Source organism: Danio rerio, chromosome 17, assembly GCF_052040795.2.
Source record: "Danio rerio strain M-AB ecotype USA chromosome 17, GRCz13ab, whole genome shotgun sequence".
In the NCBI taxonomy this organism is placed as follows: Eukaryota; Metazoa; Chordata; class Actinopteri; order Cypriniformes; family Danionidae; genus Danio; species Danio rerio.
The window spans coordinates 33,159,011-33,173,028 of record NC_141037.1 but is presented as its reverse complement, the minus strand read 5'-3'; the positions used below and the strand labels follow the sequence as shown (position 1 = coordinate 33,173,028).

The following is a 14,018-nucleotide window of genomic DNA, read 5'->3' as shown; positions in this document are numbered from 1 at the left end:
TCCAGTGATTGGCTGCTTAGAATCACGTGTGTTGTTGTCAAGATGGCGTCTCCGAATGGAGGTAAATTTTAATTCCTCTTTTCCCTGGCAACGTTAGTTGTTAACGCAATAGTGCAACGGACTAATTAAATCCTATAAATCATTATGCGGTTTAGCATATTTTTTATAAAGAACTGATAGATTCTGAATCAAAATAAGCTTTTCAGTCGGAATAGCGTCATAAAATTGTTTGGAGCCAGTCATTAGCAAAGCTACGTGTCAGACGACATCAGTTGTGTAGTAATAATTTAATACGAATGTAATAGTGTAGTAAATACACGAAGACATATTACTTTTGGCGTGTCGTGATTTTATCTTTAACGTTAGTTATGTAACTCATTATTTTGTGACAAGATTACTCAATGCAGCTAGCTCAGCTTTGAGTAACTTAGCAGCTGAGTAAACATAATATCTCTGTCATAACATCAGCTTAATTTTACACCTTGAATAATATGTGACAGAAGATTTTTTGTAACGTCATCTAAGCTGAGTTATGTTAAAATTAAAATTGTGTATATTTAACATTTTTTATTGTACTTCAGGTTTATTGATCCTGTTGCTGATCAGTTTTCTCTGACCATAGAGCATTTAACGTTATCTTTTTAATGTGTAGGTGAGGACTTTGAATCTTCTCTGATAAGTTTAGAAAATCTTGACCGGGCTTCACCTGACCTGTGGCCAGAGCAGTGTAAGTTTGACTCTCTAATCTTATTCAGTTGGACTAATATTTATGACACATTAACATATTTTTCCAAATATATGTAAAAAAATGCACTGATTGAAATATAGAAATTACATTTGATTATTACACATTGTCATATTTTTGAACGCTTTGTTTTTAACAGTGCCGGGTGTGTCAGAATTTGCAGCATCCTTTAAAAATGTGAGTAAATATTCAAATGATAATGAATACTTTTCAAAGTTGATGTGAAATTAAGGCTTGGTTTTTGTTATTTCAGCCTATTACAAATTCTCCACCCAAATGGATGGCTGAACTGGAGTCAGAGGATATTGAAATGTTGAAAGGTCTGCCTTTTTTTAAAGTAGTATTCATATCAAGTCTTTTTAATGTATCATTTAGTCTTTTATCTATGCTTTCTATATATTGGTTAGTAAAATAGGTTAATAATAGTTAGATGAGTTGCTTGGGTGTCCGCGCGGTCTTAAAATGTCTTAAAATGTCTTAAATCTCGAAATTACATTTTTATGTCTTAAATTTACTAATAAAATTGTGTTGTAGTTCCTAAATGTTAAATTAATTTTTTTTTAAATTAGGTCTTAATTTTCCTTTGTTTATGTATCGCTACGCAATCTGGCCATTAGTCCTATACGATCACCAACAATTCATCTCAATAAAACCTTTTATATAAAAAGGTGATTTTTAACTCTGTTTACCATAATAGTTTCATTATTTTCCTCAAAATACATTATATTTGTTAAAAAGTGTTCCATGTATTTGCTGCTGAGGACACCGACCTGGACAGATTGTTTTGCATAGATTTAGTTATATTAAAACTTTTTAAAAACAATAGTTCATTTTTTATTTTAAAGAAAGTTTATGTTGGAAAAATAAAGTGTATGTATACAAGTAGAGCTTGTTTGTTTTTAAACAATATTTGAATATTTTTCTAAAACATATCTAAAATATTTATTTTTTATTATTAAATTATTATTGTATTATTAATTTATAATAGTTTTTTGATGGGGCAAATAAAAAAATCTTTTCCATCTGGGCCATATGAAAAATTCCTTAGCAATTAGTCCTTTATGAGTCTAAAATTTCATTCATAAGGGTCTTGAAAATGTCTTAAAGTCTTAAATTTAACTTAGTGAACCTGCAGAAACCCTGGAATTTATAAAAGCTACAGTATAATATTTTGTTTCAGTTCTGGTCCATTTTTATTTTATTTTTTGTAACTTGTTTGTTGTGGCTTTTTTTTTTTTAGAATTAGGAAGTTTGACCACAGCAAATCTGATGGAAAAGGTGAAGGGTCTGCAGAATCTGGCTTACCAGTTGGGCTTGGAGGAGTGTAAGTAATGTCTTACTTTACTCAAAAATACTGCATTAGTTTACACTGTTTATCTAGTTGCAGTATATTTTAAGTCGTCCACTAGATGGCGATATTAGAAAAAGAATAAAACTTACTGACAAACACAAACCCAGCTTTTAATACATTAAGACATTTTTCATATTTTTTGCTGCTGTGATATTTATGATAGAGTTAAAAAAAAAAGACAATACAACAAATAATTCATTATATGTAGTCTGGAGCCTAAATCCATCTGAATCCTTGTGTGGAAAAAACACTTATTTGTTATGTTCTATTTGTTTATTTCAGTCTGTAAGTCTCAAATGAATTCCCACTCTATATTTAAACAGAACTGGCTTGTTGCCCAGTGTCTCTGTAATATTATATCACAGAATTGCTAGATGTAGCATTAATCCACGCAGGCAGGATTACAGGAAAGATAAGTGTTTCAGTTATTTTCTAGATGAAAATGGGCATCGAAACATGGCACAATTTGAAAGCGAGTACTGCAGACCATTGGTGAACACTCGTTTCAGATGTATTACATTCCTTCTGCTGATTTGACCTTTGTGTGGCATGTCCCTCAGAAAGCCCTCAACAAACTATGCTTCAATGAGAAAAATCAGTCAAATGCTTTTCTGTCTACTTGATTTTTACTCTACTATTTTGAATAATTTCCATAATGTTACAGAGAGAGGATAAAAAAAGCATCAGTTAATTTAAATAATTCAAAGATATGCATTTATATTGATTTTAAATTAAGCACATGAACCATTTTATTTGATAAAACTCTTACATGCACAACTGTTTCAATAACGTTAGTAGTTTTTAGATTTAGATTCATTCAGATTAACATTTTAATCTCCTCAAGCACTTGTAATATTACTATATTTGTGAATATGAAATTTACAAACTTAATAAAATGTATGATGAAACCGGTATCAATTGAATAATGGTTCTTATCATGGTAAACTGAGATCACATTATTATATTACTTCTCTTATAATTTCTTAGTTGTAAATATTACTTTTAGACAGTATTTAAATCTTACTTTTAGACAGTATATCTTACATTTAATTTTTTTTAGTTTCATATATGAGTAGCTTGAGTTTCTATATCCATCATGTCATATCTACAGCATTGTATCTGGGTTTAATAAGCCACATTTGGATGAAGCTTCCATGCTGCCTTTTATGCATACATCAATACAGTGTGTAATTATACATTTAGTCTGCTTGCATTTAATATCATTGCATACCCACTTCAATCAAACTAGGTGTAATAAGTCAATCTAGATGTCTCCACCTCTAGTCATTCTGTCCTCTGCTTACTGCTTGTTTAAATGCTCTCTAGGAAGGCAACACGATGCAAAATATTTGTTCATCTTAACATGAGTAAAAAAATGAATTTCACACAATGTTAAGCAAGTCACAGTGCGTACATATTATACAGTGGGGAAAATAAGTATTAAATCTGTCACCAGAAAACATATTTCTAAAGGTGTCAATGATGTTGGTAACAACCAAATAAATCCATACATGCAAATAAAACAAATCTAATTAGTTTACAAATTGAGTTATGTGTAATAAATTGAAATGACACTGAAAACAATATTGAACACATGAAGAAAGGAAGCCATAGAAAGGTAGTGAAAGCCCAGACTGCAACTGAAATCTTTCATAAGTCATTCAGCAACCCTCTACCCTTTGTCAGTGTAAATTAATACTCGCTGCTTCAGTCCAACATCTACATTAGCAGGGTGATGAAGATGAAACCAGGGTGGACATTTTAGCAAGACAATGATTCAAAACACAGCCAAGGAAACTCTCAAATGCTTTAAGAGAAAATCAAACTGTAGAAGGGCCCAGCCAGTCACCTGACTTGAATCCAATAAAAATACAAAATAAAGCTCAGATTTGATAGAAGAAACCCACAGAATCATCAAGGTTTTTACAGTCTGTTGAAGTCTATGAAACCTGACTTCATTCTCCATATGAGAGTTGTCTTTAAGCTGCCATCACCAAAAAAGCCTTTTATATAAAGTATTAAATATGTTTCAGTAGTTCAGTAATTTCTCCTTATGTTATTTCATTGTTATTACATAATTACAACTATTTCCTCAGATTTCTTTTGTTTTGTTTTATTTTTATGTTTGCATTGTTTGGGTTTTAACTAAAATTATTTTTAATTCCATGTCAACAGCTCTTTTGGAAGTATGTATTCAATACTTATTTTTCCCACTGTTTAATCGCTACATCTGTTCTTTAGTGTATTTATAACATTTGTTTCTTGTATCACTGGTTACTTTAGTCTCTGCTCAAACCTGGTGCTGTAATGGGAAACATATACCAGTAAAGTGATGAGAGGTCGCTTTGTGAGTTCACCGCTGACTTGTAAAGTGAAAGAGTGCAGGATTAAAGTAGAGTTGTTCATCCACGATCATGCCAAACATAATTTATCACCGCTCTATGCTATTAATAGAGGATATTTAGCCGGATGAACTCCACACGTTTTGTATAAAACCAAATGTTCATGTTCTATAACTTGATATGACAATAATGTAAAGAGCAGCTTGTCCTTTAGTGAAGGAAAAAAAACTGACTGTCAGTAAAATGTGATGGAATTTACTTTAATTGGTAACATTCAGAAACATTTTCTATATATTTTATATATGTTGCACTCATTGAAATGTTCATTTTCCATAAATTAATAAGCAGTACTTTTTTCATAGTTCATAATTATATAAACTTAAACAAAATTAGCATATTCAAAAGGATGGCATGACACTCGAGAACAGGACTGGGACTGCTTTGTCATTACAAAAATTAATAATATTTTTATTTATATGAAGAAAATGTAATTTATATGAAAACCATTTTTGACCATCCTTTCAGCCAATTAGCAGTAAGAAGCGTGCTTAACAATGATAGCAGAGATATCAAGAGGCAAGGTCTTGTTAGGTCAGCATCTTTTGTCAAATGTCTCTTAGTGCACCTTTTATATACAAAGCTATTATTTTAAATAATAAAAAATATATATTTTTTTGCTATTTTTAATCATTGGTGAAAAATCTTGTCAATGTTAAAATAATATTGTACATCACAGTGTTTATTTGTGCACTCTTATATGCTTCTTTTATTTTTTAAGTTGGACCATACTTTGCTTTGTTTATGGTGTCTGTTCATCATGCCATTGTTTCAACAATCTTATGGAGTGTCAAAATTATGTCTATCAAAAGCTGCATTACCTTTTGGCCAGAGATCTATCTGACCCTAAGGAGAACTACTCTGTCAGGTTTACTTTAGCATGATCCAAACACATTCAATTGACTTCAGGTCAATTTGTAGTCAAGTCATGTGTGACGATGGGATTCTTCTTTTGACACAGTTGTTTAAGACAAAAACAGTCAGTCATTAATGAACAGTCAATTTTGGGTTAACTAAATTGTAATGTCATATCAAAAACATATCAGATAAAATTTTAACAACAAAAATACATTTATAGACTAATTAAAAAAAAAATGTAATGTGTGTATTTACATTTTTACATTTATCATGTATGGCCATAAACTCAAAGCGCTCACAATCATGAGGAGGGTCTCTTCACACCTACACCAAAATTAAAAGTTTCTTTGGATATACCGGATTTACTAGGTTTTGATTTTAGCACAATGTCAATATTTATTTTGGTATAAAATAAATCTGGTATAAATGTATTTTTTATTTATTGCCATCTCAGCAACCAAGGCTATTTTCATAGCAAGAACATTTCAATAATGAATATACAATTTTAAAAACAACAAACAAGTGAATACATAAATTAAATAAGTTTTTAGTGTTAATATGTGGTAACAATTCTTCATTTTTTCCTGGTTAAAAATGTCCATAAAAGAGTTTATTTCATTTTAAAAAGTCTACTAGAATCATTAATACCAAGACAGTCCAGTAAAATGTGTTTTACAGTAAGGGGAGTTGTGCAGTACAAACGAGTGAGGTCTTCATCTTTAACCTCCTAGGGCTTAGTGGCCACATACTTGGACAGCACATTTTAGATCTTAAGTGGCCATTTAAAATATTTTGAATGTTTTATATTTTGTTACAGACATACAGAGTCATCCTGCAACTGTTTTGCAGCCTATGAAATCTCCCAAACACCACTTTTCACTGTCCAAAGAGGGCAAAAAATGTTGTTTTTAACTCTCTGAAAGTCAAAACATGTTCAAAAAAGATTATATGTTATATATGCATTAAAAAACAGTCAGGAAGAAGTGTTTTATGTAAATTCGCACCACGAGTCCACGTATATGGACATCTTTTTTCTCTTAAAATACATTATTTTAAAAGATGATACTTAGGTGTTATTCTAATTAGGTTCCAATAAGCCCAATTAGCAAAGATAAATTAAAAAATGCATGTAAAAAACACCTTGGTCCTTAAGAGGTTAAGTAAAAAGGCATGTATTAAACTTGTACATTGAAATAGGACATCTGGTAAAAAACACTTTATCAAATAGTCTTAAAATGTCTTAAAATTCTGTTTGAGATTTCATACAATTTATAATTTTCTAATACGACCCACTACTCTTGCCATATTTAAAATGTAAACGTTGATAAAAGGTCTCATCTCTGAAGTAGGAATATTAAGGTCTAGTAAGGTTTCTGAAAAAAAATTAAATAATAATTTAGATTTTCAGTGTTCTGCAGTCAGTTTTTTAAAATATTGGTTTCTAAACATCGGAGTTAAAACATATATTGTGTTTATATATGTTTTTATATATATACATAAACTGAACTGAAAACATGGCATCTTTTTTGTTAGTTTGACCAATCATGTTATCATGTTTTGCTTTAAATTACAACAATTTTCTTTTAATCATATTTTATCAGTAGTTAGGAGCACAAAACAAAAAGCATGTTTTATTCAAAATCATGTTTTATTCATATAAATAGTGCATCAAGAGAAACAAGCTATATGCTCTTATGACTTTTTATTTTACGGTATACATGCCTAAGAAAAGAAAATAGACTTTAAATACACAATATGGTCAGTGAGAAAATGACTCTACTAATCTACAAATGGAGATAGCGTAAGAGTCAACTTGGTTCAAGTGTCACTTTAATAACCAATCACATTACAGACATAATGTTCATTGACTTTCTGTCAGTTTGTGAAGACCATAGAAAATGCCAAGACGTTTGTGCTGTAGGATGTGTGGTGGATCCTAACTGGCAATATTGTCCGAGACTGTAACTGCATTTTCATTCGGTTGTCCAGTTGATGGAGTTAATCATCTGAAGTTTTGATTTATGTCTGAACTTCATTAAAATGTTGCCGCAGCTGAAGATAGTCCAGCACAGACTAAAACATTTACTGTTTGTTTATGTGTGCACAGTTATCTTTTGTGAGTATTATTTATTCATCTTAAGGATTGTTCAATTGGTCTTGCATTAGTTCGGTGTGTAAATTAATTGAATCTATGCACCCTAGTATAAATATTTACTTTATTGGTGCATAATTTGTTCATATTTTTAGACTTGTGACTTATTATACAGACTTTTTTTCTGGTGTAAAATTTAAAATTAGGGTAATCCAAAACTATAGTTAAAGGGCAAGTGTTTCAAAAGTTAGCCAGTATGCTGTTGATTCCTAAAACAATAACTTTCCTTCTCCTCACAAAAACAGCATTGTTTCTTTTTCAGCATATTTATTTTTTCGTTTTCATTTCGGCTGAGTCTTTTCATTAATCTGGGGTTGCCACAGCCGAATGAACCGCCAACTTATCCAGCACTTTTTTTTTTTTAACGCAGCAAATGCCCTTCCAGCCGCAACACATCTCTGGGAATTTTTTAATGTAGCTTAACATAGCTCTAGTAAAAGTGAAACTGTCATCTCTTCTATTGACGTCCATTCGTATCTTGTCTTCTAAACTGATGCAGCCAGAGCATTATATTTACCTTTTACTCTTTTCTTTTGGCTAAAACTTGCAGGCTTGCCTTTATTATTGCACATTTGTACCCATATAGACCCCTTTGTACACATTTTCAGATTATTTCAAGATGCATCACATGGCTGTACTCTATTCTTGCATAAATTCATTATATTACAAAATGACATGATTGCGTCATTGTAGTGTTCTGTATTTCGATGACAAAGATATTTTAAACACACGTTCTTGTATGCTGTGCCGCTCGCACTGAGGAGACAGATATGAAATTACGATTATGATTGGGCTCAGAGCAGCATTTAACGCGCCACCCTTTAATGTGCTGTGGTTTAATTTTCTTCCTTCTCCTGGCTGTCAGGGGAAGCCTTGTAAATCTGAGCTACTTTTTCATCATGTTTCTTTCTCTCTTCAGCGCCTTTAAACGAGCTGACGAGAGATCGCGTTAGTAGGAGGAGGAAGATTTACTGCACCTTTGACATGCCGGCCATTAAAGTCTTGATCTGGTTAATGGGGATAATGCAATCAGGCAGTGAAAACTCACCCCAAAGGCAAGGTTATCAGCCACACGTTGTTATTATATATTTATTTCGCTTTTGCGGCTCGGGCTCATGCGCATGTGGAGCTTTTAGATGCATTAGTTGCATATGTTTAGGGTGGAAAAATATGATTAACGGCAGCATATATTAGGCTTTGATTAATTGTGGTATTATGTTAAGCTTAAAATAAAGCTTAGAAATGTTTAAATATGTGAATTTTAAGCATTTTTAATGTCGTTGCTGCTGTTGTTGAGTGGATCAGCACCTTCTGTAAGCAAATCTCTATAATCTATCTGTACTATCTGTATATATACAGTTGAAGTCAGAATTATTAGCACCCCTGATTTATTAGCCCCCGTTTATTTTTTTCTCCAATTTTATTTTTAACAGAGAGAAGTTTTTTTTTCAACTCATTTCTAAGCATAATAGTTTTAAAAACTCATTTCTAATAACTGATTTATTTTATCTTTTCCATGATGACAGTAAATAATATTTGACAAGATATTTTTCAAGATACTTCTATACAGCTTAAAGTGACATTTTTGCATTTGTTCTGTATAGACTATCGAAAAAATACATAGCTTAAAGCGGCTAATAATTTTGTCCCTAAAATTAAAAACTGCTTTTATTTTTTATTTTTTTGTATCTTTATGCAATATTTTATAATTGAACTTGTATTATTTCAGCTAATTACCAAGGACATATTTTCAGGGTGTCTGTAGTGTCTTAAAATGTCTTAAATTTCAATAACAAAATTTTTGGCCTTAAAAAGTCTTAAATTCACTGAAATATTGATTTTAAGTCTTAAATCATTTTAAACATCCATCTTCCAATGTCCATGGAAAGTTATATAAGAAATAATAAAACTTTTAACAAAACGTGTGGTTCTTCACGATAACATTTGTATGTTCTCCATGTATTTATAGACCATATGTGGTGAGGACACTGAGCTGGACAGACTGTTGTACATTTAGTTTATTATAGTTTTTAAAGCTTGTCAAAGAAAAGTTTTAAAAAGGACAAGAAATAAAGTGTATGTATGCTTGTTTTGACACATTATTAGTATTATTCAAGCAATAAGAATTTTTTAATGGGGCAAGTAAAAATCCTTATGGTTTAGCCCTGTATAAGTCTGAAATTGTATTAATAATGTTCTTAAAAAGGTCTTCAAAAGCCTTAAATTGACTTGGTGAAACCTGCAAAAACCCTGTATTGTTCATGTATCTTTAAATAACTCAAATTAAATAACTAAAACTAAACAAAAACTGAAATAAAACCTAAAACTGTGTGAATAAAAATAAGATTAACTAACATTAAATTAAAAGCAAATTATATGAATAAAAACTAATTTAAATTCTTCATAAAAATGACAATCTCTCACTCATAAGAAACACCACAATATATTGCGAGTAAAATTAACAATTACAAAGAACTTTACATGTTGAGCAAAGTGTAACATTTTGAACTGCACTGACTAAAATTGTACACTCCGCTGCAATTTTATTCATTTTAAGAGCTGGAGTCAGCCAAAGCTATCATGCACATGTATATATATTAGTGTGTGTCATCATGCCATGTCCCGCACCAGTCTCTCTCTGGGGACGTTGACCCCTCCTTTGCTGGCGGCGTGACGCTGATCAGGGTGTTTGTGGGAGTGTGTGACGCGTGCTGCTTCTCAAGTCCCCATCTGCTGGAGGCGTGATGAATGAACGCTGCTGAGCTCGGTCATCAGGCCCCTCGGTCCCGCAGGACCAGTCACTACACTGATAAGTGCTGTTATTGAAGGTAATTGAATGGAGAGTGTTCCTCCGGGACAGACGGGCCTCAGGCGATGCTGATGATATCTCTGATTCCTCTGCGGACGCCTGCACACATGATGTAACACACTTGTTTCTACTTGACTAATTGCAGGGGTGTTTTTTTTTATGCGACAGCAAATATTTTGGAAGACTCCGTGTTGAGGAGTGGTGTTTTAGGTTTTTATTTTATTCATTGATTTATTTTATTGTTTTGACAGCAATCAAATTTAGCATTGCATCAAAAGGATTTATTTAAATCGAAACCCTAGCAACAATTATAGCATCGTGACTGCATGTTTGTATAGTCAAGCAGCAATTATAATTTTCAGAAAATGTTTATTATATTTGATGTATTTATTTATTATACAGTGCTCAACATAATTGAGTACAGCCCATTTTGAAAATGAATTTGTTTCTCCATTTCTCAGTGAATATAGGCAATTTATTTTGGTGCATTTAAACAAAACAGATTTATTAAACTGATATATTTATCAAAATAATATTTTAGACACCATACATATTCAGATATTGAAAGATAAAACAAAATATTAATTAAGCAAAATATTGCAAAAAAATAAGCTGTCAATTTTTGGCTTCTCTTGATTTTTCCTTATTTTAAAATTTGTATTTAATATTTTTCTATGAATGTAAATATGGGTGTACTAGTTTTTATTATTATCGTAAGTTATTTTGTTAGATAAGCTCCAGATTTGGCTTCAGTATAGTCTAATGTATAGCCTTCTATTAAATATAAATTTAAAAGATAGATTTGTGAGAAGTGTACTTATATATGCTGAGCACTGTATAATTGACATTAATGAGCACCAGAAAATATGGGTTAATGACAAATAAGAGAGTCAATAATATAGTTTTGTTCAGTGATGGGGTTTTTTGTACAATATTTGTGTTTTTAATCTGTTTTTGTTTTTGTTTTGTTTTTTGTTTTTTTGTTTATATACTTATTATACATGTATGGCCCCTGAACCCTTTTAGTAAATTTCCAACTTAAACTCATAAATCTGACCAGTTTACTTTTTATTCTCTTTTTAGATGAAATTTGGCAGTCTTTCTAAAGTTGAAAAAGTGGACTAAAAACAGAAATATTAAAGAATCTTAAGCTCGCTGTAATTAAAAATGCACAATATATGAATTATCTCAAATCATGTTTACACTTGGCAAGGCAAGTTTGTTTATATAGCACATTTCATACACAGTGGCAGTTCAAAGTGCTTTACATAAACAGGAATAAGAGACAAGTATAAAAAAAATTATATAAAAACAGATTAAAATGTGTTAAAACAGATTATGAATGAAAAAGAAAGAAAGACATAGTTGTGCAATCTGTCGGACGTAACAAAATGCTCATTCATTAAAGGCACAGCTAAACAGATGTGTTTTAAGTATTGATTTGAACGTGCATAATGTTGGAGCACATCTGATCATTTCTGGAAGCTGATTCCAGCAGCGAGGGGGCATAATAGCTGAAGGTGGATTCCTCCTGCTTTGACTGAACCCTTTGAATTTCTAGTGATTATGATCTTAATAATCTGAGTAATCTGTTAGGTTTGTATTCAGTGAGCATATCTGTAATGTATTGAGCTCTATAGGCCTTTTAGTGATTTATACTTAAAGACTATTCTAAATATAACTGGGGGCCAGTGTAAAGACCTAAGCACAAGTGTGATGTGCACTGATTTTCTGGTTCTAGTCAGAATCCTGGCAGCAGCGTTCTGGATAAGCTGCAACTGTCTGACTGTCTTAAACTGCTTATTGTTATAGAATCATACACGTTTGATGTTACTTTAAAAGAAAAACTTTATTCTGTAAAATTATAGTTTGGCATAATGATTGCACTAGAGTTTCTCATTAGTTTTTTCTAATATGGCCATTCTTATTTTTTATGGAAAGTTCTGAAACCCTTCACAGAGTGTTTCTATTATTCTGATTAAGTAAAACTGTAAAAGAAAAATGCAATTTTGGTAAAAAAAAAAAAAATGTCTGAACGGCACCGGAGAATTATTTCAGCACTAAAAAAGCTTATCAGGTATACTCAAATGATTTTTAATGCCTACATTTTGAACGTATCTTGGAATAAATTATAATATCCTCAGATTAAAAGTAGACATCACATGTCTGGCTCATATATTTGATGCAGTAATCAGTGAAAAATGCATGTGATAATACTAGACATTTGCTTATCTTTAACATTTCTTCATAAACCATGATAGTGAAAAATAGTGATATCATGGACAATTTGTTTCACATTTTTACAGTATTTTTAAAAGAATATTCAGTTTCTATTTGCAGTTGTGTTCATGATGCTTAAAGACAAATAGCTTAATAGTTCAAACATACTGATCCCATGCTGAAATATTGATTGGAATTCTGTGACAAACTGTACAATTAGGCTTCAATGGTAAACATTAGTTCATTTAGCTAATTTAACATATGATGAAAAAGACAAAAGCTTTTATTACCATTTGACTGCCACATTACCAAACAGTTGACCATGTTTTAACTGTATTAAATAATGATTGTTAAAGTCATTTAAAGAATGACTGTTTTAAATAATGGTTTACACACACAGCATTGTTGGTTTACAAAAAATCTAACATACATAATCCTGTTGCACTACTACACTTTTTTATTGTAAAAAAACAAAACAAGAAAGCATGTTAAATGAGAATCTGAAACTTATGGTATACTTTAAAAATAAAGATGATTTAGTGTTCAAAATTTTTTTATTTTGAAATTTATTTATTTATTTTTTAAATCAATTGGTCTTACTCTTCATATTTTCAGATTTTTTTATTGGATATATTAGCTCCGGTACTTTTACCATAAATCGACATATCAACCATTTGGTAGATGTTGATATTTTAGAAATTATTGTATGTGTCGAAAAAAAAAGCATTGAGTGTGTTAACTAGCGACATTAGGAGTTAAGAAATGCAATCCAAACATTTTTTTCTTGGTGAGAGAGTTAGGGGTTAGAAGTGCTAATCTTAGATTGTCAGTTTCTTGGTTAATGTCTAATAATGCATTAAAATCAAAGTCTAATAATCTGATTACAAATTGGAATTATTTCATTCAATGTAGTTAATTACTAATCAAATCCAGTTGTATTTTTAAACTAAAATTAACATACAAATCTGCCTTTTTCTAACTGTTGATTTTATTCCATTAACCATCATTTACTGGTCAGACTTTATTGTAAAGTGTTACTTATTTTACTTCATAATCATTTTTTCAATTTAATTTTATTGTAGCGTTTGTTTACCCTGAAGAAATGTTATTATATTATAGTATTTTGGTTATTATTCCTGTTCCTGTTCCTCGTCCAATGCTGGTCTTTTAACTGTTAAGTCAATATGACTATAATCTACAGTGCATGGGGGACCGGGCATTCTTTTCAATACCAGCTAAATTGTGAATTCTCTGCATCATTCAGAATGCTGAATCCCTGAGTGTTTTTTAATCATAACTTAAACATACTTTTCATGAGAACTATTATGTGATTTCAATTATTTATTTATTTATTTTTTTGCTGTAGTTGCTTGCCTATTTTTTATCAATTTATTGTTGTATTCATCTTTTACCTAGGTAACGTACATTAAAATGCTACTTTTAAAGGCACTATATAAAATAAAGTTTAGTATTATTATAACCGT

The 14,018-nt window shown here is 30.9% G+C and overlaps 2 protein-coding genes across 3 annotated transcripts in view; one reads left to right on the top strand and one right to left on the bottom strand.

The window, feature by feature from the left end:
• LOC147839992 (uncharacterized) overlaps nt 1–14,018 on the bottom strand; it is a 782,854-nt gene that overhangs the window by 368,508 nt on the left and 400,328 nt on the right. The gene's annotated exons all lie outside the window — the stretch shown is intronic.
• lin52 (lin-52 DREAM MuvB core complex component) overlaps nt 31–14,018 on the top strand; it is a 32,545-nt gene continuing 18,557 nt past the window's right edge. For both annotated transcript variants that reach the window (XR_015512791.1, NM_001077796.1), the window contains 5 exon segments: nt 31–61; nt 653–727; nt 885–922; nt 999–1,065; nt 1,986–2,069. Coding sequence is in view for 1 of the 2 variants with exons in the window: in NM_001077796.1 (NP_001071264.1) it covers nt 43–61; nt 653–727; nt 885–922; nt 999–1,065; nt 1,986–2,069 (283 nt within the window). In the remaining variant the exon portion in view is untranslated.